This window comes from Alosa sapidissima, chromosome 21 (genome assembly GCF_018492685.1).
Source record: "Alosa sapidissima isolate fAloSap1 chromosome 21, fAloSap1.pri, whole genome shotgun sequence".
In the NCBI taxonomy this organism is placed as follows: Eukaryota; Metazoa; Chordata; class Actinopteri; order Clupeiformes; family Clupeidae; genus Alosa; species Alosa sapidissima.
In genome coordinates this window covers 22,058,363-22,085,391 of record NC_055977.1, presented here as the reverse complement: position 1 = coordinate 22,085,391, position 27,029 = coordinate 22,058,363, and the positions used below count along the sequence as shown (strand labels likewise).

Below are 27,029 nucleotides of genomic sequence, written 5' to 3'. Positions count from 1 at the left end.
CAGAAAATGTACAATATATACAATATAGCCATACTATTTATTTGTGAGAGCCTTAAATTAGACTTGTGTAGCCAGCACAAGTCTTCAAAATAGAATGGAGCCAATAGAACGGACAAATAGAATACCCTATTAGTCCAGGGCCAAATGCCTAGTTTTTGAGATACCTCCACCCAATCATGTTTTTTTTTATCTTTAATATGTCTAGTTAATGAAATGGATTGTTGTATAAAAATATTTTACTGCACAACTAGTTTTTTGGATGGTATTTGAATCCTCCCCAAAACCGGATCTTGTGAAAATTTCGGATTCTGAAGAAGGACATTATTTGCTTTGTCACATATATCTTTGGAACACACTATGTGTGTTTGTCAGACAGATTCAGCACTGGGCTTAAATGAAAAGCCTAAAAGGTCCCCTTTCCAATGATACCAAGCACCATATTATAGAATATTGACAATATCCCTACCATGAGATGAAACAAGATATACACCAGATTTAAAAAACGGAATTTATCTTAGGGGGTTAGTAACTAACCTGACTCTCGCCAGATGAATTTCGTTCCGCCTAGCTCCACTCATCCATCTGGGACCAATCCATTGGAGTGTTGCTTCAGAAGGCTGGGCCTAATCAAAAAATACTTGCATATGATTGAATAAGCCACTTGTCCATCATCTATTGACGTGCTACTTCAACCACTCACATCGAAGCCAACCCGTGACGCTGATAACAGTCTCACAGTCGCTTCTACGCTATGTCACATCTATGAAACTCCCGCCCTGCGTTCTGATTGGCTGTACCGTAAAATCGGGTGCAGAAATCACTCTCAATGGAAGAGGTCCCAGATGGATGTGAGTGAAGCTAGGCGGAGCTAAGCGGAACGAAATTCATCTGGCGAGAGTCAGGTTAGTTAGTAACTTCATGAGCTGAAAAAAGTGATTTCGCTACCACCCCTGCATTGCTATCGTGATTTTTCTAGTACTAGGGGTGTATACCTTGCCAAAAATCACTATGAGACTTAGTCCCCCCAGATGATACCGATGGCCCAAATTTGGGGCCCTGGCTCATGGACTATTACAAGTTTCTTCAACATTTCTGGTAGGCTATGGTAAGAATAATGCAATGTTTCAGAATGACATACATTAGACAGAATGTCAGACAGAGGCCAAGCTGTGAGAACTTGATGAAGTCACCTGAAAGAAGGACTACCTTTTCCAGTTTGACATGACAAAGAGTCTCAGTTTGGTATAGTGGACGCTAGGTGGAGCCAGAGACTTTATAAGGGAAAGTCATTTACTTGACGCGGTATTGGGCCTACCACATTTTCTCTATTTATTCGTATTTTACGTTTTATGAAACCACTCAAGTGGTGACGATAGTTTTTAATCGGATACCTTTTCTTTTCTTTTACCGATAACAACACAATTACAAAAGTACAACACTGTATTTTTATATTATCAAGAACCGATGGTATTATAGTGCGCTTGTTTTACACACTATACGGCTTAAATTTGTATCGCGAGGTTTCCTTGAGACAGCTGAACACATTAGAAGCAAAAGAAGAATGTCATTTTAACAAATGAAACAGAACTGAGGGGGGAAAATCTTCAAAGGTTGGCTAATCTCCGTTGCACTCTTACTGGATATGAATGGTTGTAGTTTTAAAAGATATCCTGGTGACAGGCTTATGTGAATGAATCCAAACTATAGGAACCGTCATCTCTGCAAATGTGCAGACAACATAATACCGTTAACTAGCCAGCAAGGATAACATAGCTAGCTAGACAGTTTGTTACGTGGTTGACAGACAGTAACGAATTAGTTTAAGTTATCAAGCCAGTTGGCACGATAATTATCCAAGCCGTTACCATTAGATGCAGTCAAGTAAAGTTCATAGCCCAATTTACTCTATAAACTGTCAACGTGACCTAGATCAACGTGACCATGCGTAGCATTAGCTGATGTTTGTTAACTTCACGTTACAGTCTGGTATTGTAAACATTGTTAGACGCATGGTATTGTCAACACTGTTAGATTACGTTAACTTGAATTAAGTTTACGAGTTGTAGCTAACGTTCACTAACGCCAAGTTTTGTAGCTAACGTTCACTAACGCCAAGTTTTGAGCTTACACCCTATGTTGGTATTGGCATTGGCATATGGACTGTACGGTACAGTAATTCAACTCAAGACTCAGCTCTGCTAACGTAAGTTACATGCTAGGAGTTGCCAGCGTGGATGTTGATGCTGACTGTGATGTCTTGGCTGCACTCTGTCAGTCCGAGTAGACCTGGTGGGTTATACAAACTGATAAGTAGGCTTAAATAACTAATCGGTATCAATGAAATTCGCTCTGTCAAGACCGATTATTCACATGACGCGTCTCTTTCTTTACCTTATCGTTTTTATATAGGCATGCGACAGTGTGCATCCGCCAGTAATCCAGTTTCCCTGTCTCCATGACAACGCCTCCTCTTGCCGCCGGCGGCATGACATCTCAGTTCCCCGGGCAACAGGCGCAGGCTGCCCGAGATGTTAACACAGCCTCCCTCTGTCGCATCGGTCAGGAGACGGTGCAGGACATCGTTTTAAGGACCATGGAGATTTTTCAGCTGCTGAGAAACATGCAGGTGACCCCACCCCATCATGGCTATCAAGAGCCAAATTAGATTACCAAGTCTGGAAATGTCACAGCCTACCACAGTTACCACAAGTCAAGACTCCTCAATGTATTTTGCGCTTTAGGAACTGAGAGGGCTAATTTTCTTACAAAAGCTATGGATTTTTGATTATACTGAACATCACAGCATGAGACCTGTTAGAGTTGATCTGTTGCAGTTGTTGCAAATATTCTTGTACAGGCCATAGTTCTGACCAAACTGGGTTATTGCAATGCATTGTTAGCTGACCTACCTGCTTGCGTAGTGAGACCATTGCATGATTCAGAATGCAGCGGCACGTCTAGTCTTTAATCAGCCAAAAAAGACACATGAAACTCCTCGGTTGGTTACTCTTCACTGGCTTCCTGTTGCAGCCAGAATTCATCCAGCCAGCCTCTTAAGACTGATCTGTTTACCTTGTTTCTAAGTAGGGCTAATTCATTTTTCCTTATAGAGTCGCAGTTTTTCATTTAAATTTTATTCAGTCTGTTGATAATATTGGTGTTTTTAGAATATTTGATTTCACTATAAACTGTTAATGTCATTGTAAGTCGCTTGGGTGAAAAGTATCTGCTAAATACCATAAACATAAACATCTGTAGTCAGGAATAGGGTTGGGCACCAAAACTATGGCATCGGTGCTGACGCAAATGATCATCGAATAACGGTGCCACTTCAATCTCTGGCATTTTCTTTTTAAATATGAGGCATCACTGCACATCATGCGCCATCTCAAAGGTATTGCTCTGATAGCACCACATCCTATACAGTTAGCTAACATAAACACTTCAAGATGAATTTGCTTAAAGCAGAGGGGTATTACACATAGGTTAGTAGACTGTGTTTGACAGCTCGTGTGAGCCCATGCCATGTAGTCTACTTTAAAAGCACAAGCTCTAGTCAAAATCTAGCAATAACTATGCACAAGCAAAAGGCTATGAAACAACATCAACAGCCTAGTTTACATACAAAGCTTGCAAATGCACTAACTGACTTTTATCAGCAAAGTTGTAATGTGAAAACTTCTGCACTAGGCTACATAGTGACATTATGACATTCATCTTTTATTTGCATGAGGCCCATACAGCATCACAATGAATTTGAAGATCATGCTTAAAGTTTTCTTGTAAAAATATTAATATGCAGGTTACAAACATACCTCTACTTTGATATTCTGGAGCTGTCAAAGAGGCTACGGAACCACCACTGCATGTTATTGATAATTAAGCTGCTCTGAGAGGAGGTAGCCTAATGTTAGAGCATAGTTGCAAAGTTAAAAGGCCTACTAGCACTGTGAATCAAAACATTCCCAACACAGGCATATGGGATATGTTTTAATTAGGCTGCAATTGCTGACGTCCATGACCAGTATATAACTTGGCAGGGCCATGGCAAGCTGTTTTAACATTTAAAGGTATGGCAAGCCATCTGCAATTAGAATTATGCCTAGAAGCAATGAAACTACAGGTATTAATAATACATTGAATACAGTTCAATTTCATGTTCAAATTTGTCTTATCAATCAAAAATCAATTTTATGCTCAAATGATACATACCTGGCATCAATGTTTTTGGCAGCGTTGGGGTCTTTTATAAAAGCTTGAGGCACCAAACAAGCACGGACCCTAAGTTACTGGTTTGGGCATTTCTGACCGGAAATGTAAATGTACAAATTCACACTTAGCCGCTGGGGTAAATCGTACTCTGCATTAAGGATGATGTCTCCAGGAGAAGGAGTTCAATTCCATTCAGTGTACATGAAAGGTTGCGTCTTCTCTCTCTTTGCCCTAAGCTGCCGAATGGGGTGACATACCACCCCACCACGCACCAGGACCGACTGGGCAAGCTGCAGGAGCACCTGCGCATGCTCTCCGTACTCTTCCGCAAGCTGCGGCTGGTCTACGACAAGTGCATCGAGAACTGTGCTGGCCTGGAACCTGTACCCCCAGAGGTGAGCAATGGTTGTGTTGGAGTGTGCCTGCCTGCCGGCCTGCATGCATGCCTGTGTGTGCTAATTTGTAGTTGGAGTGTTACAGCTAGAACCTCATCAGCACATAGATACTCTAGGTTTTTCTTTGAAAGTTTATTTCCATGGTTTCTGTCTGCCTGTTTTGTTTTGCGCACATGTCAGCAAGAAGTCTCACTAAGGATAATCCTCAAAGTAGAAAGCCTGGCAGTAAGAGTGCTATCTCTTTGGGGTTTTTTTTGTGCATAGTCAAATAAAACACAAAATGAAAATGGAACTAACATAGCAAAGGTAAAAGCTGGGTCACAAACACATTTTGACATAATCTGTATAATGCTCAATTACCTGGATTATGGTGAAACCGAGAAATAGAGTGGAGTTCACAATGTGAAAGTTGTGCTGTGCTCCTATGAATACAGATAACATGGTAACAGCATCCTGCTGCTGAGGCAGACGGAAAACAGTATCCAGCTGTGTGTGTGTGTGTGTGAGAGAGCGCGAGCGAGTGAGAGTGTGTAAAAGTGAGAGAGTGTGTACGTTCGAAGGGGTGGCAGTGCGAGTATTTGTGTGTGTGTTATCCAGTAAGTGTGTGAGGGGAGAGGATAATGAGAATGTTGTTTGGTTTCATGTATGTAGGTTATTTCCACTGGGAGACGGTGGTGAGAAGAAGCTAGCTGAAAAATCCTGTTTTTTCGCCCCCTCTCCCCTTCCCATCTTCCCCCATCTCATCCCCGCCAGATACACGACTGCCTGCTTGTCAGGACCACGTTGCGGGAATCTCCATCACAGATGATGAAGTGCACAATTTAATTGCCCGGCGCATTTCACCGCTCCCAGTGTTTCCTCCCAATTTACTGACACCAGTTCCCCAGTCATGTAGGTTGTCTGATGAAAGCACTCGGCACCCAGGTGACCTGTACCATTGCTCACATGCTGTCTCTGGCTCCTCTAATTACTGAGCAGAACGAACGTGTGAGCCACCAGCCCCATAAGGAGAATGGTCCGTAATGACCGGAGCTCGGAAATCACAAACAAAACGGTCGACCTGCTGCTCATGCTGTGCCCCTTCTTTAAATTGGTCTGGGCTGGGTGTATTTTCTAAAAGCGTTAAATAGTTAGTGTTTTTAAATTACAGACTGTCATTTTGAATATTCTCTTCCTTAGTTACTGTGGTAGCTGCTCAATGATCCTTCCAGGAAACTCAAGTCTAGGAGGAGGCTTCACTCTACTGTTTGTAGTAGAAAGTGACATATGTAGAAAGAGAGAACGCTGGTTGCCTTACTTAGCTGTGAACACTCTGAGATGCTTGGTGGGTGAACAGCAGGAGATGTTAACTGGGGATACGGATGCTGGTCCAACTAGCAGCCTAAGTTATGAATTGTCAAGTCGATAAATTGTAAATTCTGTAGTCCGGGTCAGACCCAAACATGGACAGCTACATTGCATTGTAGTCTAGCACGTCTTTACTAGTGGCAACTTCTGGTGTTTGTAAGGTTTTTGCTCTCATGCCTTTTCAGTAGTTGGATTGCTTGTTTTTTTGACTACACACATCCCTAATGCTGCTTTTAGGCACCTGCAGAAAGGAGCCTTAATGGTATCAGTCTGGGGAGACACAGGTGCATGTGGCACAGCTGTTGTATAAATCAGTAATGCGTGAGGTATCTCTATGGGGTGACACTACTGCACAGGTGACTAGGAATAATTCTCAGTGTATCTATTTCCACCTCCAGATCTATTTTTTTTATTCACCAAACAAAAGCAATATGGGAGGAAAACTGCCAAATGCTGGTGCTAGTTATGGAACCTTCCAGTTTCACTGCACTTCATTGTTGCTGCTGCTTTGGCAGAGTTTGTGGAACTCCTTTACATTTTCTGTCCTATTTGTGCATAAATCCAGAGATGGTGGGGCTGCTGCTGCTGCTGATGTTTACATTGGCTTCCTGCTGCCGTCTGACATTCAGGTGTGCTCTCTCTCTCTCTCTCTCTCTCTCCGTCTCTCGCGCACTGGAGATGGAATAATTGATTCTGTCAGCGCTGGCTCACGGCTGGCTAATTAAGGCGGCAGTCGGGAGAGAGGGGGAACAGCTGGCGGAGCGGTGCCGACGTCAGCGCTTTTTCCGAGCGGGGAAGGCTGAGCGCGCCGGGGCCTCCTCAGCAAGCTGGAATTTCCTGCGCTGCATGCGGCCATGTCATTTCATTTCAGTTCATTTCAATTGCTCTTGGTTTGCTCTCTCTTGCCATCCCCCCCTTCTCTTTCTCACTCTCTATGTCTGCCTTATTCTCTCCCCCACTGTTGTGCTCTCTCTCGGTCTCTCTCTCTCTCTCTCTCCCCCATCTCTCTCTTTCTCCCCTGCCTGCTGTCGCTGTTTCTGTGGCATATTCATCTTTGTCAGGCCGACAGGAAACCGCATCTCTCCCTCAGCATCATGCCTATAAGCTACACGTCTCCATAACCCCCCCCCTGCGTCTGCTGCCAAGAGCGGCCTTCTACCTTCGTCCTCCCCTTGGCCACAGAGCTTCCACTGAAGCTGCGAGTCTTCATAAAGCCGCCACCCAATAAGCTTCAGCAGCAGCCCTTTTATAACCATCTCGCATATAGCCATATATTTTATTGACTTGTAGTCTTAATGTATTTTCTTCTCTCAAACTCGCTCGTTATTCACAGTGTTGCCTGTTTGCCAGGGGGTGAGTCATAGCTTTGCGGAGCGCACACTGGCAGATGAATGTAAGGCTGAGTGAAATGAATGTTGCTGGCGGATTATATATGCCCAGTTGGCATTGGTCGGCGAGGCTACTTGCCCCTGCCCGTGGCTTTGCTGTCAGTCCAGTCAAGCGCATGAGTCAACTTCCTGGATTGCTTTTCGGAGCCCTGACGCACGGCGACGGAACTTTGCCAAGCCGGGCTTCAAGTGCACCCAGAGCTCCCAGTTGGCATGTTGCGAGATGATGCAGTGACTTCAAACAAACTTGGCTCCCGCACCACCCACCCAGCCCGTTTTTATTTTGTAAGCGCAACAAAAATGTTTCATTTGGTGGACATCTGGAGAACATCTTTGGATGATGGATGGTTTTGTGTATTATGACACATCCTCTTCATCCAGAGCAGTGGTCCCCAAACTACGGCCGGCCCGCGGGCCGGATACGGCCCGCCACCTCATTTTGGGTGGCCCCCCAAAACATGTCTGTGTTATATAGCATCTGGTCCACACGATAGTACGACATCGTCAAACTATAACCTCCGTAATTTCCCCCATTCATTCTCTATGGCGAGTCTTAACAGTACACATGTAATACTCTTTTTGTCCACTGGTGGTTTTGGCGCTGTTTCACATTTACCATCGAAAACGGAATAAGATGTAGGCTTACCTACAAACAATGTAAGAGGCCTATGCTGACTGCATCAGTGCTAAAAGTATTCTAAACGTTTATCAAATGAATTGTTAATAACTAACTAACTTCTATTCAAGTCATATTTCTGGGACTTCCTGGGATAATTATTTCTATTTTTTATTCACTCGTTCAAATTTTCTTCCAAATTCACAATTCACAAAGTTCTCATCAGGTGAGTGAAAGTTCGAATGGTGGTCATTCGAACATGAAGTGCTGTTTTTGCCAGCACTTCATAAAACTCTCATAGTTTGAGAACTTTAAATTATTTGTAGAATATTGCTTGTTCACAACTTGAGACACAGAGTTCACACATTTTAAATAAAATATACTTTTGGGACTCCCTGCTAATACTTTTGGAAATGCTAAAGTCTTTTTTAGTATTTTTCATTTGAGCTACATTTTACACTGATATGGCATGATTGCAATATAAACACAGCTAACAATGGTATTAAATTGCAGTAGCCTATGATTAAATGTAATGGAATATTCAACTAAGGTAGACTGTTGTTGTTCACAGCACTAAGCTATTTAGTTACGGATATACTCCGAGTCTCTGGCCCTCTCTTAGAGCCAGGCATAGTAAGCTGGCCCTCGGAAGAAAAAGTTTGGGGACCACTGATCCAGAGTGACCAACTTCAGGACTTAGCAGCGACGGTCTTTCCTCACCCTCCTCTCATTACACCAGCAGGTGTCAGTGTGTCAGTACAATTCTTACTTGGGCTTGGAGGTGTGTGTGTGTGTGTGTGTGTGTGTGTGTGTGTGTGTGTGTGGGTGTGTGTGTGTGTGTGTGTGTGTGTGTGTGAGGGATGGAGAAAGGGGCTGGAGTGAGTCCAGACAAATTCATCAAACTACTGCTTTTCCGCCCAAACAGCATATCAGGAAATGGTGCAAAACAACACCTTCAGATTTCTCTCTCTCTCTCTCCCACTCTACCTCCCTGAATAATAATGTGTTCCCATTAACATCAATGCAAAGGGAAGATGGCAACATCCTCGCGTGTCATATCGCATTGTCAGTTGTGTCATGTCAAAGTCAAACTGAGTCTGAGTCCCCACCGAGCCGATTTGACAGTGTTGAGAAAGAAAGCCCTTTGTGGTTGAATTTAACTGTGTCATCAGGGATAAATTATTCCTCGGCCCTACCCTCTCTCCTCCTCCATTTTGAGCCACCATGACCGGTGCTCATAATAAGGTCGTTTTCTTTATAGGTAGGAGGCTGATGAATGGCCAGGCGATATCTCTAGCCACCACCACTACTGCACAAACACACACAGACGCACACACACACAGACGCACACACACACACACAGACACACACACACACACAGACACACACACACACAGACACACACACACACAGACACACACAGACACACACACACTCTCCTACCTCAGCCCTGATATGTGTCAGCCTGCAGATGAAGTCTCACTCCACCCTCCCCCTTTCCTTTCCACAGCAGCTCATTCCGTACGTGGAGGATGACAGCTCCAAGCTTGATGAGCGATCAGCCAATCAGACGCGTGCGGCCAGCGAGGAGAGGAGGGAGGTCCTGGAGGTCAACAAGGTGAGTGCGCTCTGACCTCTGTGGAGTGGTGCTCTGTGTGTTAACCTGGGATGTGGAGGCCTGCTGTGGCTGTTCTGATCAGCTACAGGGAGTCGGGATTGTGGTACATTATTGGAATAGAGTAAGGCTACTTTTTAAGTCACATAGTCCTGTAGTTTAACAACTTTGTTAAACTGTTCCTGGTATGCTTTCTCTATTTCTCCATTCTCTTCTTTGTCATCTTCACTCTCTTTTGATTCCTTTCCTTATGTTTTTCTCTCTCTCTCTCTCTCTCTCACTCACTCACCCACACACACACACACACACACAGTCTCTGCTTGTGATCTGCATCCTTCTGTCTCTCAATACCTCTAATTCACACGCACCCAGCTGACACAATCTCTCTCACACACAAACACAAACACACACACACACACGTTTTTTTGCCTGCAATCTTCATCTTGTCTCTTACTGCCTCTACCTTACACGCACACAGCTGACACAATCTTTCTCTCTCTCTCACACACACACACACACACAGTCATGTCATGCTGATGTCTCTTCAGTTCCGCTGGGCTGCTGGCTGTCCGGGCTGTCCAGCTGCTCCCGACTGCTCGAGTGAAGGCCAATATGTTCGGGGAATCAAATCCAGTTAGCCCGGCAGGCGCGCAGCCACGCATGTGGAATGCGCTGAACAGATGTTCCGGCAGCTTCTCTGCATCTGTCCGCACCGGCAGCATCAACAGCAGCAGCAGGAGCAGCGGCACTGACTGCACAGTGCACACCTCTCGTCAGGCAGACCTGAGCAAATAATCTGCTCTGAGGGCGAGCTGGAAGAGAGTCGTGCTGAATGAGAGGAAAGGCCGTGGTGGACACGATGGAAATGGTTGGGATGAGGGAGGTGTTTGTTTTCGTTTTTGGCCTTGCGTCTAGGGAGAATCAGATCCCGTTTGTAGGACACACACCAGACTGCTTTTGTGTTGGTTCAAACCATGGCACATTCGGCAGTAATGCCATTATTTGGAATAATTCACTCTTTGTTTTGCTCTTAAGTGATTTTGCTGCTGCAACGACCACAGTGTCTGTGTTAAAAGGAGTCTTTCTTTTCGCTCTGAAGACCTTCTACACAATCTATCAGGTCACCTAATTGTTTCCATGAGGACTGCCATTGCCTCCCTAATTCCGTGATTGCAGTGAAATGCTACTTGGTAATCAAGCTACTAGTGAAAACCCTTAGGCTTGAATATGACCTTCTCCAGTCAGAACAATGCCTCCTCTGTTCGAGAGTGACACAGAAAAGGTATTTGAACACATCAGGCTAATGTCAGCAAAGTCATTCCAGAAGAATGTGATGGTTTGGTCTTCAGTCCCTGCTTGAGGTTTATTATCTAATTTTCCAAGGACAAGAGCTACAGTATGCAATCTTTTCTGTGCTCCCTCGCTTCATCTATCTCTCTCGCTGTCTTTTTTGCTCCTCCATCTCGTCTCTTTCTCTGAGATGGACCGTCCCCAAGGATCCCCCAATCAGATGTGAGAGGCCATCCACAGTGCATCCTCAGTAGTCCGCTGTCACCACTAGGCCTGCTCTTTGATTTAATAGCAGCCTAAGTGTGAATAAATTCCTGTCACAGCCCATTAAGAAGGCCTTGGAGAGATCTTGGCTGTTATTAATTCTCCACAGCTCTCGTCCCTCTCCCTCTCTCTCTCTCTCTCTCTCTCTCTCTCTCTCTCTCTCTCTCTCTCTCTCTCTCTCTCTCTCTCCTCCTCACTCCCTCGCTGTCTCGCTACTTGTTCGCTCCATCCCTGCCCTCACCCCACCTCACTCCACCCCGTTCCACAACCACCACCACCTCCTCTCCCGCCCTGCTCGCTATTTATTAATACCCTGTTAATTACCGCATCTGTCCTCTTCATTCCAATGAGAGAGAAAACGGGGAGAAAAAAGAATGTTAATGGTAATTTCAAAATTGAGCCTCTCCAGAATTGTGGATGCATGCATAATGAATTTTGCCAGCCAGCTAGTGTTGCGGCTTGGCCCTTATCTGAGGTGCGAAGGACCCTAAGGTCCGGGCCGGCGGGCTCTGTGCCAGCCCCGGCGCGCCGTGGTAAATAAACAAGCTGACCGTGCCGCGGTAATGAGACTCTGAGAGTGGGGATGAGCGGGGAGAGAACACACAACCCCCCCCACACACACACACACACACACACACACACACACACACACACACACACACACACACACATGCAGTTTGTGCACCGCATCTTACAAATACATAGACATGTGCCATTATTCACATACCCAGCCAGACACTTCATTGCATCCTTTACATATAAACATATATAGGTTATACACAAGAACAAGCTGTGTGTTGGTCTCTTGCGTCATTAGCCCATGTAGCCCATTAGAGTGTTTTGCTCAACAGAACCCTTTAATTGGAACACAGAGGGTCAGAGGCGAAAGAACATGGCATGTTTAGAGGTTGGAGTGGGGTGGGCTGGGGGTGTGTTGTCGGTTCATCTAGGGAGCAATTTCCAGATCGAGAACACACTTCTTGGCCAAGTAGCGTCCAGAGTGGAGTTAATTTCAAACCGTGTTTTCATTGTTGTGCTGTGTTCCGGGTTTATGCAGACGCCCACTCTCTCCAGGGTCAGCTAATGGCAGGGAAGACGAGGCTAAAAGACCATTTAATTGCCTAGTCAGGAGCTCAAGTTGCGTTAGGGTAGGAAACAACACCATCATTGGACCAGTGGTGATGTTTCCACCTGTTAATGACCAGCAGAAAGACGGAGAGAGAGAATTTGAGAGATGTAGTGTCTGTGTGATCTGAGACAGCGGCAGGGTGAGTGTATAGCGCACCAGCAGGCAAGGTTGGTGGAGCTTCTGGGTCTGAAGTGCGATCAAAACAAGAACTCCGCTGGCTCGTTTGGCAACCCCTACAGCTCTGTGGGGTCCTCGGGGCGGGAACAGAGTGAAAAAAATCGCTGGCTTGTTTGAGACTTTAAAGACAAATTACTCAGCCTTTCATCTTCTAAGACATCCCAAACCTTGCTTTTTTTTGTAAGTCATCTTCAGCATGATTTTTTGCATGCTGCCATTGAACTGATGATCGGACCTAGATGCTGTAAAGTCCTGACAGCCAAGACAAAGATGAAAGGCCTCTCTCTCCCTCCTACCTCTCCTCCATCTCTTATTTTCTGTCTCTACCTGTCTTTCTCTCTCTTCACTGTTTCCTCCAGCACCTCTCAACCTCTCCCATGGTCTACCTCCAAACCTCACCCACGTTTTTGCTCTCCACTGCCACCTACCAATTTGAGATCCATCTCAGTATTTGTGACGATTTGACTGGGAGTCAAAACGTGGATTCTTGAAAAGAAGATCTTGAGTGCTTCGCGTTCAGAGCCTCCCTTTAAGTGGAAGTGACGGTGTATGAAATTCAGCTGTATTGCTGCAAATGAAATGTAACAGAATTGACTGTTTTTCATTGGCCGCCTGTCACGAGTGTCAGTCTCTTCAGAAGTCAATGCAGCTGTTTTATCACAAAGACGAGTGGAAAGAAAACAGCCCTCTCAAATGGAATTGGAAAGGTATTGATTTCATTGATTAGCTCATCCATCTACCTTAAGCTGTCGTCTCAGTCGTCTCAGAATAGCAATGAAAATTGCTATTCTGGTTCTTCCCTCATTCTCCTGTACTTGACTTTTGCTCTTTTACCCTGACCCTCAGAGCTTGTTGACCTTGCTCCATGGTATAAATCAGATTGCTGCTGCAGGGGGAATAAAATGGCCTAATGTTCAGCAGATGTCATGAATCTCTTTCCATCAATCGAGGAGTGCTTTGTTTCTGCCCTTCGGGACATGTCTGTTTGATCTTACCTTGTCCTAGTTGAAATCCTAAACGTCGCTTTGAAGATTTCATGAACTTCTGAACTTGGGTATATCCCTTTTTTAAAAGTTACAAAAAGATAGATGGGAGAAGATGTTAAGAGAAAGTAACTTCTGTTGAAAGCTTGGGGTGTTTTCATTCTTCTTCCGGTGTTCTCTTTTATCTGACAAGACATGTTGTGTCATAGGTTATAAAATAAGTGAAGGCCCATGTTCCAGCTGAGCCATTTCCATGATTTCTTTTGCACTTGTAACCCAAGGAATTGCCACTTCCCATTATGATGCGCAATAATTCCCTGGTAGCCCCTACATGCGTGCACGAGACAAATGTTAAAAAACAACAACAGAAAACCGGTAAATGAAGAAGAAGTAGCACTACGTCTGATGAGAGACGGAGAGAAAGATTGAGAAGAATTAAAATACGGACGACTTCGAAATCATAATAGATACTTGGAACTACGGACACTTGGACACGAACATTGGAAAACAATATAAAGATCCTCTTCCCCCGCACAAAGCTTTGATGATCTCTTCCCTTTGAAAAGAAAGAAGAAAGAAGACTTGTCCCTTGTATTTTGTACATGGTACTGGACTCCTGACTGGTTTTTGTTGTACCCCGAACAAACCCCTGTTGCCTTGCCCTGGAACTCTTGGATACCTTCTGGATTTCCCTCATCGTCCTGGATTCACCATTATCACCATCTACATCAACTTGCCCCTTCCTTTTGGACTGCCTGTTAGGCTACACATCCCCTTACCCTTGTGATTGTGGTAGGATCTGGACATTGCACTTTGCACAAGTTGGACTGAACCATTTCCCCTTTCCATTTATTTTCTTTTCTTTATTATTTTCTTGAGTGCACTCACATTTTGTTTTGGGTTGGGTTTTATTGTGTTTAATTTATAGAATATAATAATATTGGATAATAAATATAAGACAAGATATTAGGTAATATAGTATAAGGTTAGGATGATATATTAAAAGTATTTTAAAAAGGAAAATACAATTAGATATTAAATAGAACAAAAATATAAAGTAGTACATGGATATATAAATACAATAAATAGAATATTAGAATAGAACAATAAAATATAAAATAGCATAATAGAATAGTAAACATTCAACTGAATTGAATGACTTTGACCTGTGAAATAAACTATATATTTTTATTATAAACTTTATCCACAGGTGCGTGTGTTGTCTTTGGGGTGAGTACTAGAATCTGGTCTAGTAAAAACCTACACCAATCTCCACTGAACTTAGACTATAGACTGTCCCTGCACAAGTATAGGCCATTACCCTGTCGTGCAGGTTACACACTCATGAATTTCAGTCAAAGGTACCAGTTCCAATAAAGATCATGTCTTATCCTGCAACATTTTATTATACTTGACTATATTTGTATGTTGACAATTCTGCTCTCCCTAGTGAACCTCAGTCTTCAGATTTAGGATTAGATATATCATGTGTTGTTCATGGACAAAACCATGAAACTATGAGTCACCAATTGGCCATGAAGCCATGAGGAACTCAGTTCAATCTCTAGGCAACTCTTCATTTGTCCTAACACTCGGTTTCCTTCCCAGAAATCATCTGGGCTCTTGGGAGAGTTATGGATTTGAAAAGCATATAGCTGACATACAATCACTGTAAACATGGTAACAAAGACGCTAACCGAGAATGATCAATATCATTCATCCCGATGAAAGCCACACGGAGAGGGAGTTCACATGAGCCCTGAACAAGGATCAATGAGCGCATTCTGCTTAGGCAACTACTTTTTGCACTGAGATTAAATAGAGATGAATGTAGCTTCAGAGCATTCATCTCCAGAGGTGGGTTTATTTGGCTGCTGCTGTGAAAGTTAGTGGTGTTGTTATTGTTGTTGCTATTTTCAAACATGCTGTGCTACAATCACTCTGTCAATGTTATCTTTACCATCGACATCGTATGATATTACTGGCTGTGATGGTTTATATGGTAACGATGCACCATGAATTGGCTAAAAATATATAAACACGTGAAAATTACAACTGGTTGAGAAAAAAAAATGAATTGCGAACTTCATAGTTTTTTCATTGTAGAGCTTTGTGCAACTACCAAACACAACACTATTCTGTTAAAATCTACGCTGTCCGCCAGTAAGCACACAGTGCACACAGGGTGTACAACAACACCTAGGTTATACTATCAGCATAATGTGTGCTGTCATGAATAAATAATAAGAAATACAGTATTTTTTTCTTTTTATATCAGTAGTTTATATAATAATAATAATGAATATTATAATACAAGCTACATAGCTCAATATGCCCCAACCTCCCGATCAGACACCTTAACTAACATATTTCTTGCGGGAAACACTGACTGCAGCTTATTCAACTAAAACAATTGAGAAAATCGCATTGTGAACTTAAATCATGAAACGAATCTTGAGTTGAGTGTATGATTACATACCTAGTAAAATGTGAGAGTAAGTGAACCCATTTCTATTTTTCATTGTTGCCATTTATTTTTTGTCCACTAGTTCATATGTTGCGCAACAGAAAATCCTCACAGTCACACATGCAAAAATCAGTCACAATTCTGGATTTTTGACACCGCAGCATTTGCTGCAACAATACAATGTCCAGCATCATAAAGCCACCTGGTGACGCAGTGAATTTAAAGATTTTGGTTCAGCATTTTGTTCTTGTTTTTCAAGAGTCTTTCTTTTTTCAGCAGAAAGAAGCCTCTGGTTTCCCACTAAGGTGAAAATATCAGCAACGTAGGGAAACACACCTTCCCCCCACGTACACTCTTTACACCTCAAACACCTATTACACAACAGTGTCACCAGCTCCACAAGAACTCGCTATTCTGCTCTATTTTGAGATGGACTCCCAACATAGCCTGTGATATGCCAGAGACAGACTACGCTGGGAGGAAAGACAGAAAGGAAAGCCTCTCGACTTTGGGGTTGGGGATGCGGTGTTATCACATCCATGCACTTCCATACCCCAGCAGGACTCCAATTACCAGCGTGTGATGGACCAAGCCTGGGAGGTGGCGCAAGTGATAGAATCCACCAGGCGGAGACGAAGCCGAGCCAACTCGTCTCGCTCGGTCTCTTCACCGCCCACCCGAAAATTCTGTCGTGGTGGTGACAGCTAGTGACGGATGATCGAGGAGGCGCTACAGCGGTATTATAAGAACCCCCCCCCCCCACACACACACACACACACCCTAACACACACACACACACCCCTCCGTCTTTGCATCTGCCTAATCCTTTTGCTGCACATGCAGACGCTTACACTTGTAATTCTGAGCCATATCCGCTGGAAGAAAAGAGGCGATTTGAGTTGCAGTGACAGGGCGGATTAGCCGAGCCTAAATCCAAAGTGAAGCACTGCTTTTACCGCTAAAAGTTTACAGCCCGAAAACCTTTTTGACAGTCACACCTGTTTTGGACAGTCAGTTCCAATCTCATAGAAGGTTTTTGCTGCATATTGGAAATGGGCATGGTTTGACTTGTTGCAACAAATCTGCTGTATTGATTACAAAAAAACAGCATCTGCACACCTATACCACATAACCAGTCAATCAATTTTCCAGTGCTACGTGGTCCTAAGCAAATGCGCAATAAACCAAGGATTTGACATTTGGCATCCGCCAGGGAATCGTAACTGTCAGACAGATGTGTTCAGTGTCGGATGGATGTCTCATCACAGGCCACAAGCCACGCTGCTGCTTTAGCTTCTAAAAACGAGCCTTTGGAGGCAAGCAGGGATGTCTTGCTCACAGAGCCGAAGTGCAAATCTCTAGCTCTGCTCTGTCAGTCACTCGACCAGACCGGCTGTTTTTTTGGCAGGGCTGAAAGAACCAGAATTTTAATAGGAAGCCAGTGGATCAAAAAAAGCTCCTCCCTGCCCACATTACCGAGGACCGCTCTTTTCTTTTGATGTATTTCTTTCCTTGTTTGAGTCACAGAGAAGAAAAGAGCAGGTAGAAGAAGAGATGAGTCTCCCTTGTTCAGCCCTAGCTTGGTTTTCCTATGACAAACTGTCCCCCATTGAAGTTATCAAAGCTCGTTAGCATTTTCCTTTCTTCTTTTTTTTTGGCTAAGGTCTTGAGGAAATATCCATGTTGATGACTCAGGCAATTTGTTCAAAGTCTGTTTCTGTTGAAAGATCCTGTCTGCATTGGTTGTGCTTGTACATGTCGATTGAGGATGCTTGACTCTTGAATGTTGAAACTTGATTCGTGGAAACTTGATTTGTACCAGAATACTTAACACAAGAATGTTTGGCTCTGGTGACTGTGCACATGTTGGAATGTTATTTTTACCAGACAACTGTAAAATGTCTCATCATTTTCACCCAGACGGCAGGGGTAAAAAAAACTGACTGAAATGGCTGTCTGCCTGTCTTTTCTCTTGCTCTGTTTCTTACTTTCTCTTTTAATCTTTAAGTTTTTCTTTTTTAAATCTATCTCAGACACTCTCTCTTTCTCTGCGGTTCTCTCTCTCACTTTACCCTTCTAATGAGAAGAGTCTACAGTGCCCTCATCACATGTCCATCTGACTCAATTGGTGAGTCAAGCCGAGAAAGAGGAATCTGACAACCATGCTTTCAAATCCCAAGGAACCGACAAGTATTGCATTACTTCCTTCCTTACTCAGCCGTTGCAAAATAGGAAGATATATTAAGTAAAATTCGTCATACAATTTTGCCAGTTCAATTGAATATACATTACCCTAGATATTATTAATATCCCCCAGGATAGTTGTATATTATTTCTGCATATCTGAGGTTATTAGTTAAAAATCTTTAAAATCATCTTTAAAATACATCCGTTGGGGCCACCAGCAGGATGAAAACAAAAGCTGAGGTGCCTTGCATGCAGATGTGTGGTTGCAAAACCGGGATGGCAGGATTGGAGGGCAAAGCGCTCTGAAAGGTCAAGCCAAAGACCATTGGTTGGCTGCACAGACGTGCAGACCCCTCTGGACTGTCATCTTGCTTGCCGAATGGGCACGCTAAAGTTCAGGCTCTGTTTGCACCCTACAATCACTGTGACTTCGAGATGCCTGCCTCTTCAAATGCACTGCTAACAGAAAGTGACTTCGAGATGCCTGCCTCTTCAAATGCACTGCTAACAGAAAGTGACTTCGAGATGCCTGCCTCTTCAAATACACTGCTAACAGAAAGCACTTTCTTAACTCTTGCTGTGCTACTCTTCAAGTGAGTGAGTTATTGACTGCGTTGGCAAAATGGCTAGTCACAAAAAAATCCTCATCTATTTTTTTTTTTTAATCAAACTTTTAGAAGTAAAACTAGCAACCTCAGTGAAATTAAGTAACTCTTACAATCATTCATCCGCCCACACTCTCCTCCACTTCTCCTCAACCTTCCTCTTCACCCCACAGCTGTGTTTGCCTCTGCATCCTTAATAGGAAAGATAAAGCAGGAAAGATAATTTATTTTCAGGTGTGTGTGTGAGCGAACCCCCTGGAGAGACGCGCCAGAACGATCCCAAAACGTTCCGATGCCTCCAAGGGGTCAGCTAAAAGGCACGCATTAAGGGGACCATGAAATTGATTGTAGGAATTGTTATCTGTGCCGCAAAATGGCTCGTAATTAGTCACGCTTAAAGGAATGTGACAGAGTCAGGAATGGAGCTTGAATGGATTTTCAATATGGTGGCACAGTGCCTCGTCACACGGGGGGGGGGGGGGGGGGGGGAGTGTGGAGGGGCTGATTTCAAGGCCGAATTGCAGGCTTCCAGCCAGCTACTGATGGATTTCCCAAAGCAAGGGAGTGAAACGTGCTGATATGGCCATGAACTATTAGGCTACACTTTATAAGCGTATCTTCTGATAAATGTGTTGCGTATTAGCGAAAGACTTAGTCACACATCAGTTGACATCTGAACTGAAATGTCAGCAGGCGTAACAGAAAGCACTACTGAAATATTATCATTTTAAACATTTAGGATCGAACACAAAGTTGGACGGCATCCAATCCCAAATGGCCTCCAAATTTAATTTGCCTTTTAGAAGTTGGGCGGCTTCTAAGAGCCGTTTGCTCAAGATCATAGGTGATGGGCTAATTGGCGACTGTCAGCACATCTAAGAACTTCATCAACAAAGAGTAGGGGCATGTGACGGCACCTTCTGGCCCAGTTCTCTTCAGTGCTGACAGCCCTAAAAAGGGAAAACAAAAGCAGGATTGCTGGGACTTTCTCTTTTTTCCCCATCCCTTAAAGAAAACATGAAATAAAAGCTCCCCTCGTCTGCTGGCGCATACTGAACACTTTGATTCCACCTTTCGCGAGTCAGAGACATGTGGGCACAGCCGACATGCTCTAACCACTTAAGGGAAAGCACTAGTCCACACATTTAGTGGCGGCCTCCAAGCAGCACTATCTGATGCCCCTTTCCTTTCTCATTTGCAGAAGCTCCGACAGAAGAATCAGCAGCTCAAGCAGATAATGGACCAACTCAGGAACCTCATCTGGGAGATCAACTCGATGCTTGCTGTGAGAAGCTAAAATCTCATCTCTCTCTCTCTCTCTCTCTCTCTCTCTCTCTCTCTCTCTCTCTCTCTCTCTCTCTCTCTCTCTCTCTCTCTCTCTCTCTCTCTCTCTCACACTCTCTCTTTCTTCCTCATTTCCTTTCTCTTTTACTCTGAAGATAGCTGCTGTATTTTTCAAAGGGGAAAAAAGGTTCATCTAATTGAGCTAAAACTACCTTGTTCTAACCATGCAAAGAAACGAACTCACGGTAGAGATTAGACTTCTACCATGTGGAAGAGAGAGGATAATAATGGAAAATGGGGGAAGAAGTAGAGATTGTAAAGAAGATAAGGATAACTAGAGCTTACACAGACCAGAATAGTTAAATGAGGGTGACACCTGGGGTTGAAGTTGGTATGATACGAAAGCAACCTGTATTTATTTATCCCTGGAAACTGAGTGATTTATGTAGTGGTATATTTAAAAAAAAACAATTATTTAATGTAGAGGTATTTCATATCTTTAAAATAATGAGTTAAAATAGATTGTGAATTATGCATCTGTTACATTTTAAATATCACCAACACAATGGAGTTGTAGCTAAGAAGTAACAAGATTTTTTATCACAGAGAAGGATGGTGTGTGTTATTTGTTGTGTGTGCCTGTTTATTGCCACAAGTCAGTAGCAGGCCATCAAGTGGATTTACTGTTTTCTATTTTCTAGCTGTCTAAACCTCTTAAATGTCTTAAATCCTGCTATGATTTTAATGCAATGCTTCTCTCTATTATTTATATCTGTTTGGGAACCTCATAATACAATAGCTTTTCTAAAGGGGAAACTCAGCTTTGGCTGGCAGCTTTGGATAGCTCTTACAACAGGGGAAACTGTCTGTAATAGTCCTCAACATCCCACAAAGGCCCTCACGCCATATTTCAGTCTAGGGGAACAGATATGTCTTTGATATGAATGAAGGGGCAGATTTGAACAAGCGTGGCTTGTGTTCTGTCCATGCTCCTCATTAAGCAAATCGGCGTGGCTAAAAAGACTACCCTCTCGATGCCTTTGTGGTATTATGCAAACTGTTGGTGAAATAAATACAGACTGTAAAATGAGTTGTTTGGACGGTTTCTTCCTTTTTTGCCAAAGATAACAGCACTGAAATTTGAACATTTGTGACTAACACAAATCAAACCTGTGTGTTCTGTGAGCGATCAAATTCAGGATTGACTCAAAGAACTGAAGCAACCACTGCAGCACAGCATGATGTCCAGATCTCTAATTAAGGTGTTGTTAAGGGATTGAGTTGTAATGGATGTGTTTTTTCTAAAATTTGAAAGCCAATATACTTTCCATAATTCCATATTCTTGTTTTAGTTAAACTTGACAAGAGTCCAATAATTTGTCACGACCCCTTGATTACTTTGTTGTTGGTTGCCCATTATGCTTTAGACAATCAAATACTGAATTAGGTATGGAATGAGTGCAAAGAAAAAGATCACATTGTCACCTTAACATACACCATCAAATATGACTTTATTTCATTTATATATAAATCATTCATACAAAATTGACATTTTTCTATTTCTTTTATTACCTCTATAAAAAAGTAATTTGTTAATTCCCGGTAGTTCAGGGAAGAGGGTGTGCAGGAGGGAACAAGTAAACAAAACAAAAATCTGAGAATGTTTATAAATAATTGCAAAGTCATGCAGGTCAGGGATATCTTCAGCACAATCTCCAAAGTCTAGATGACATTTGATGTTTGAGGTCACCTATGACTGCAGTGGGATTCCAGTGTTTGACAAGGTAAAACCGACTGATATGGGCTATGCTCTCATCTATAGGCCTCCCAGCTGAGGCACCATCACTATTCCTAATTCTGTCACAAGGCACAATCAAGAGATGGCACATGCTCAAACGATGAAATGCGTCAGATGAGATCAAACCTCTATATGCTCCTTGCAGAGAGGAAATGTCTTGCTAACTAGAATTGTGAGTCATGGTAGACTGTTAAAGATATTTTTGATGGGTTCCTTTTAGTTAAAAGTGGGTATTTTGAAGAGCCTGTGGAGAGCTCTATACAGGGGTTGCACCTAGTCAACCCACGCAAAACATTCAGCCAGATTATATTTGTTTTTCCCCTTCAACAGAAAACCCAACGTTAAAGCAGACAGAAGTGTCTTTGGTGGTTTTTAAAAAAGAATCTTGTCTGAGAGCAGCAGCATTCAAACCATCAGTTACATATGAATGGCTTTGTCGCATCACAACGGTAGCACTGAACTGGGGCACAAAGAAAAGAAAAGTGACATTAAGCTCAAAGGACTGTGAAATGTCTCGTCTTTTTTTTTTTTTTGTTTAATTAAATGGGCAGACGTAGAAAAAAAAAAAAAATGCATTGGCACCAGCATTGGTATTAAAAAATAGACAAATACACAAATGTACATCTTTCAACAAAATATTTTTTTTACACTTTACAGATGTCATCCTGTCATAAGATATGCAGAATGCACATGGTACTGCAGATGGTTTTCTTGGTGCACTGTGAAAAATAAATACACAGGATATGTACAATGAAACTCTGGATTACATATGAAACTGTGTGGCCAGGTATTTCCATCACAAGACAGTTTCAGCCCAACGCAATTGCAGAGGCTCGATATCTCGATACACTTGCACTAGATGGTCAACTGAACTTCAGTTTCAGCTGCGAGTCAGTATATTACGCTGATTACCATTTATTTTCATCAGGATTATGGTCTCACTGGGTCTTCAATAGAAAACCCAATAGCTCAACACTCCCAATAAAGTCAGGCATACAAGCTCTAGCATCAGCTGTCTGATATTGACTGATTTAAAGGAGTTGAACTTTGGTGGCCAAATAAGTTTGCTGTATCAGAGGCTTTCCTCGCAAAGTTTCAGCCTATGCCTGAAATAACCTGTGTGAAAATAATTGATAAAGTCAGCATTAATCTTAATCAAACATTGCATTTCATTGAGTGTAAATGTGAGATACATCAAAGTACACATCCGACCAATGTAGTGTAAACCTTTTTTTGTCCTACTCACAGTTTCAACATGGACCTAACAGGTCAAGTGTTACCAGTAAGAACTAGTAGTAAGAACACTTCCAACATCATATCTTTTGATCTTCTGCAGGCAATGAAACAAACGTCTTTGTCCAGAATCCAAAACGGTAGTGTTACAATGCACACACTGGTCACACTGGTTTGATGGCTACACAGTTAGATATGGCTAGCTCTTAGTTTTTTCCCCATGTTGTTCCCAATTAGGATACAAGATACTGCTAATGTAACAATGCAAGTCTGGCTCACAGCTGGCACTACTAAGTCCATTCACCTCCAAGATTTAAAAAGGTCATACATACGCATATATATATATATATATATATATATATATATATATATATATATATATATGGCACTCCTTCAAGTTAGCAGACATTCAAGTACTTGTTGGATCACATGGTTGGCTAGCTCTTTAATTCGTTTCTTGAATTATTTCATGGGATAATACATGAGAAGAGATGAGAACTTAGAAGGTGCTGATCACTATAGTGCCATTCCCAACAAAAGAAAAACAAAATGTAGATTCAGGTTTTGTCTGAAAGTAGTGTGTAGAAAGTTGAAGAGTTTAGGACGGGTAAATGGCCTCAAGACTACATTCAGTGTTTTAGTAGGGGACACTCAGTCCTGATTCCTAAGAAAATGATCTTGGATGGTTTCAGCTTGTGCCATGAACAGATTGAAGCGGTCTGCATTCCAAATATTTAAGCTTTGTAGGAGGAGGATTTGCTATATTAGACAAATTAAGGTGTTACATGTTTTTTTCAGCTGTTGAAGCCAGTCTATGACTATAGAATGGCCATCTGCTCATTGACTAATTACAGTACATAACGAAGTGTTGCAGGCTACCAAAAAACATACCGAGTTATTTAGAAAAAATAAAAACCTTTAAACTAAGTAATTTAGTAGGCTGTGACTTGAGCAGTTTTACAAATCACTTCTTCAGAGAAACAAACAAATTCCCCAGGGCTTAGGCCTAACTGACAACTTCAAGAAAATGGCTGTGGCTTTAAGGCAAACTTAAGTGTAAAATATGTTCTGATGCATCACATATGGGAAAACGTAAAAAAAAACAAAAGCAGTTGTATTTGGATGTGATTCAAATTGGCGCTAGCAAATTTCTGCACCTCTGATTTACCACTGATACTCTGACTTAATGAATGGACAAGACATTATTGATAGAAATATTAAAACTGGGTCAAAGAAAAATAAATCAACTTTAAAACAAGTGGAAACAATAACAGAATATGGCACTGACTCCGATCCGAGACCAAAAGAAAGAAAGAAAATGTAAGTGGGGATATCCTGCTGGGGATACATGGAAGTGTGGGTTGTAAGGGGAAAAGCTGTGGTTCGGATCCAGATCCTGCTTTCCGATCCTGGCTCGGTGGATTGGAAATCAGGGATGCGTGTTGCGTTGCATTGCAGCCACCCCCCCCCCCCCCACCTCAGATTTCCGGGGACCAGAGGGATTCGTCCGTTGCGCGTCCTCCTTACAATGAACATTTGCGGCGAGAAAGCCTTTAGTCTTGTCAGCTGGTTTATGCATTCGGGATATACATTTTGAAGAAGTCTCCTGCGGGTAGGAGAGTGTGTGAGGCGTGTTTCCCCAGATGAGGGCTTGTCGAGTGTGCATGAGTGTGCGAAGTTCCCCAGACACCGCTCCTGGCCTGGCACCTTTTTCTGTCATCATTGGCAATGTGCTGAGTGGAAGACAAAGAGTCTGGGACCTCCCTTTGCCCCTCCCCCCCCCCCCCTCCCTGCTTCTTTTAAGGGGGGTGGAGGGGGCATTTTAGCGGGTCCTGTGTGGTCCTCCTCTCAAAGTAGTCTCTCGGGGCCCCCTGTGGTCGGTCGGTCGGCCGACAGGGGGCGCCAGTCTTGTCAGAGCCTCTCGATCTCCCTGTATTTCTTGCGGAGGATGGAGACCTGGTCCTTGAACAGGACCGGGTCCAGTCTCATTTGGGAGTGCACCAGAGGCATGCCGCCAAACCAGCTGGCGAACTTGTTCATGCAGGTCTGCCGCTGGGCAAAGTGGTCCGGGTCGGCCCAGCGAGATGCCCTGGAGGACTGCGAGGAGGAAGGACAAGAGACAAAGCACATGGTCACCGTACTGGACAACTTGCACTGAATTTCAGCACTGAGGTATTTTGGCCTCAGACCCACAGCTACAGTCAGATATCTGTGAAACTAGTTTTTGTTGGCCATTAGGTGTAGGTGCATTCAAGTGTTCTTAACGTAATCTCACAGATTTTGGTCAAACAGATGGCACAACTTCCATTGATTTACTCAGTAACTCAAGCATGCATAACTCACAAGCCAACCTTCCTCATTAATTTTTAATCATGTTCACCATACAATTATTTTGTTATGGTAACCTAAGGGTAGAAAAGCTCTTGGTGGATAAAAGTTATATGATTTTAACCTTAAACTACCTCCTAAAAACCCTGGCTTACAATGATAAATTAGCAGAAGACGTAATGATGTTTTTAAGAAGGAAAATGGAGCCTTGATGGATTGCGAGCTTTATTCAGCTTTATGGGAGATTTTAGGTCCTTTATGGCTGAATTCTATAAATTTTGCTATTGAACAAGGGCATTTCCACAAAGACCTTAACACTGCACTTTTTTCAGTCATCCCCAAACCAGACAAAGACCCTTCTGAATGTGCAAGCTACCGGCCAATATCACTTATTAATGCTGACCTTACAATTTATTCCCGTGTATTAGCCTGCAAACTAGTCAGTATTGCCAGATCTAATACATCCAGACCAAACGGGATTCTCGAAGGGCAGTTTGGCCGCAGACAATATTAGGCGACTAATTCACATTTTAGGTGAAGCACAGAAGATTCCCTCTTCTTGTGGCCTTCTCTTTCTTGATGCAGAGAAGGCCTTTGATAGGCTTGAATGGCAATACCTATGGCCTGTCCTTAAAGAATTTAAGTTTGGTCCTAAGTTTATTAAAATGATTCAGGTGTTGTATGCAAACCCTTCTGCTAGAGTCTGTATAGGAGGTGTAATTTCAAATTTGTTTACTATAAACCGTGGTACAAGACAGGGCTGCCCCTTGTCCCCTTTACTCTTTAATCTCTCTATAGAACCTCTTGCGCAGTATATTCGTAACTGTATATCTATTTCTCCTATTCAAATTGGCTCTTCTATTCACACAGTGTCAATGTATGCAGACGATAACATTAATCTATATGTCAGATGTACAGAACTCTCTTCCCAACACTATTAATGTGTTAAATATGTTTGGTGCACTATCCGGTTTTAAAATTAATCTCTCTAAATCTGCCCTGATGTTAGTTAACAGAGATAGTAGAAGTCAGCTAGTTTTACCTACTAATATTGTAATTACCAAAGAGGTCAAATATCTAGGGGTGCTAATTCAAACATCGGTCACAGCCATAACTAAACTGAACTACACCAATGTTTTGAGAAAGGTTGAGGAGGATACAAAAAGATGGTCTGCTCTCCCTGCATCTGTCCCGTCTCGCATAGCAGTAGTGAAAATGAATATTTTACCAAGCATTAATTTCATCTCCTCTATGCTGCCACTATCTCCGCCGAAGGATTACTGGTCCAAAGTTGACTTACTACTCACTAAATATATTTGGAATGGGAGAGGACCACGTATAAAACGGATCACACTACAACATAACAAACTAGAAGGAGGCTGGGCACTTCCTAACTTTAAATACTATCACTGGGCATTTACCATGCGCCCACTGAAGCACTGGCTGGATCCAAATTCTATATCACCATGGCAGACAATAGAGCAATACATAATTGCTCCCATTAGGCTTAAGGATTTTCTGTTTTCTGGTCTCTCCATTAAACATTGTACATTGAGGTATGGCCCAGTATTGACATACATGCTTCAAACATTTAGAAAAGTTGAGAAACTTGTGGGATTTACATCGAAATGGCATGAATCATCTCCTGTTTGGCGTAATAATAATCTATTGTCTAGAAATAAGCAATTCACTCAAGGTTTATGGGCAGAGA

General features: G+C 42.8%; 2 protein-coding genes across 4 annotated transcripts in view; one reads left to right on the top strand and one right to left on the bottom strand.

Moving 5' to 3' along the window:
- Positions 1–1,487: 1,487 nt before the first annotated feature.
- On the top strand, positions 1,488–21,049 carry med30 (mediator complex subunit 30). Of its 3 annotated transcripts, none has more exons than XM_042077076.1 (6): positions 1,488–1,610; positions 2,410–2,626; positions 4,449–4,607; positions 9,469–9,576; positions 19,877–19,979; positions 20,028–21,049. In XM_042077076.1, the coding sequence occupies exons 2-5, from the start codon at positions 2,456–2,458 to the stop codon at positions 19,970–19,972; spliced, it is 534 nt and encodes a 177-aa protein (XP_041933010.1). In that variant the 5' UTR covers positions 1,488–1,610; positions 2,410–2,455; the 3' UTR covers positions 19,973–19,979; positions 20,028–21,049. The 3 variants fall into 3 exon arrangements, with proteins under 3 accessions (XP_041933010.1, XP_041933008.1, XP_041933009.1); XM_042077075.1 differs by adding an exon at positions 2,220–2,289 and having other exon boundaries at positions 1,572–1,610; positions 19,877–21,049; XM_042077074.1 differs by having other exon boundaries at positions 19,877–21,049.
- A 396-nt stretch (positions 21,050–21,445) lies between these two features.
- ext1b (exostosin glycosyltransferase 1b) overlaps positions 21,446–27,029 on the bottom strand; it is a 77,606-nt gene continuing 72,022 nt past the window's right edge. The window contains exon 11 of the mRNA XM_042076763.1: positions 21,446–25,087. Within this exon, the coding sequence (XP_041932697.1) occupies positions 24,902–25,087 (186 nt within the window). The 3' untranslated portion in view covers positions 21,446–24,901. The remainder of the gene's footprint in view (positions 25,088–27,029) is intronic.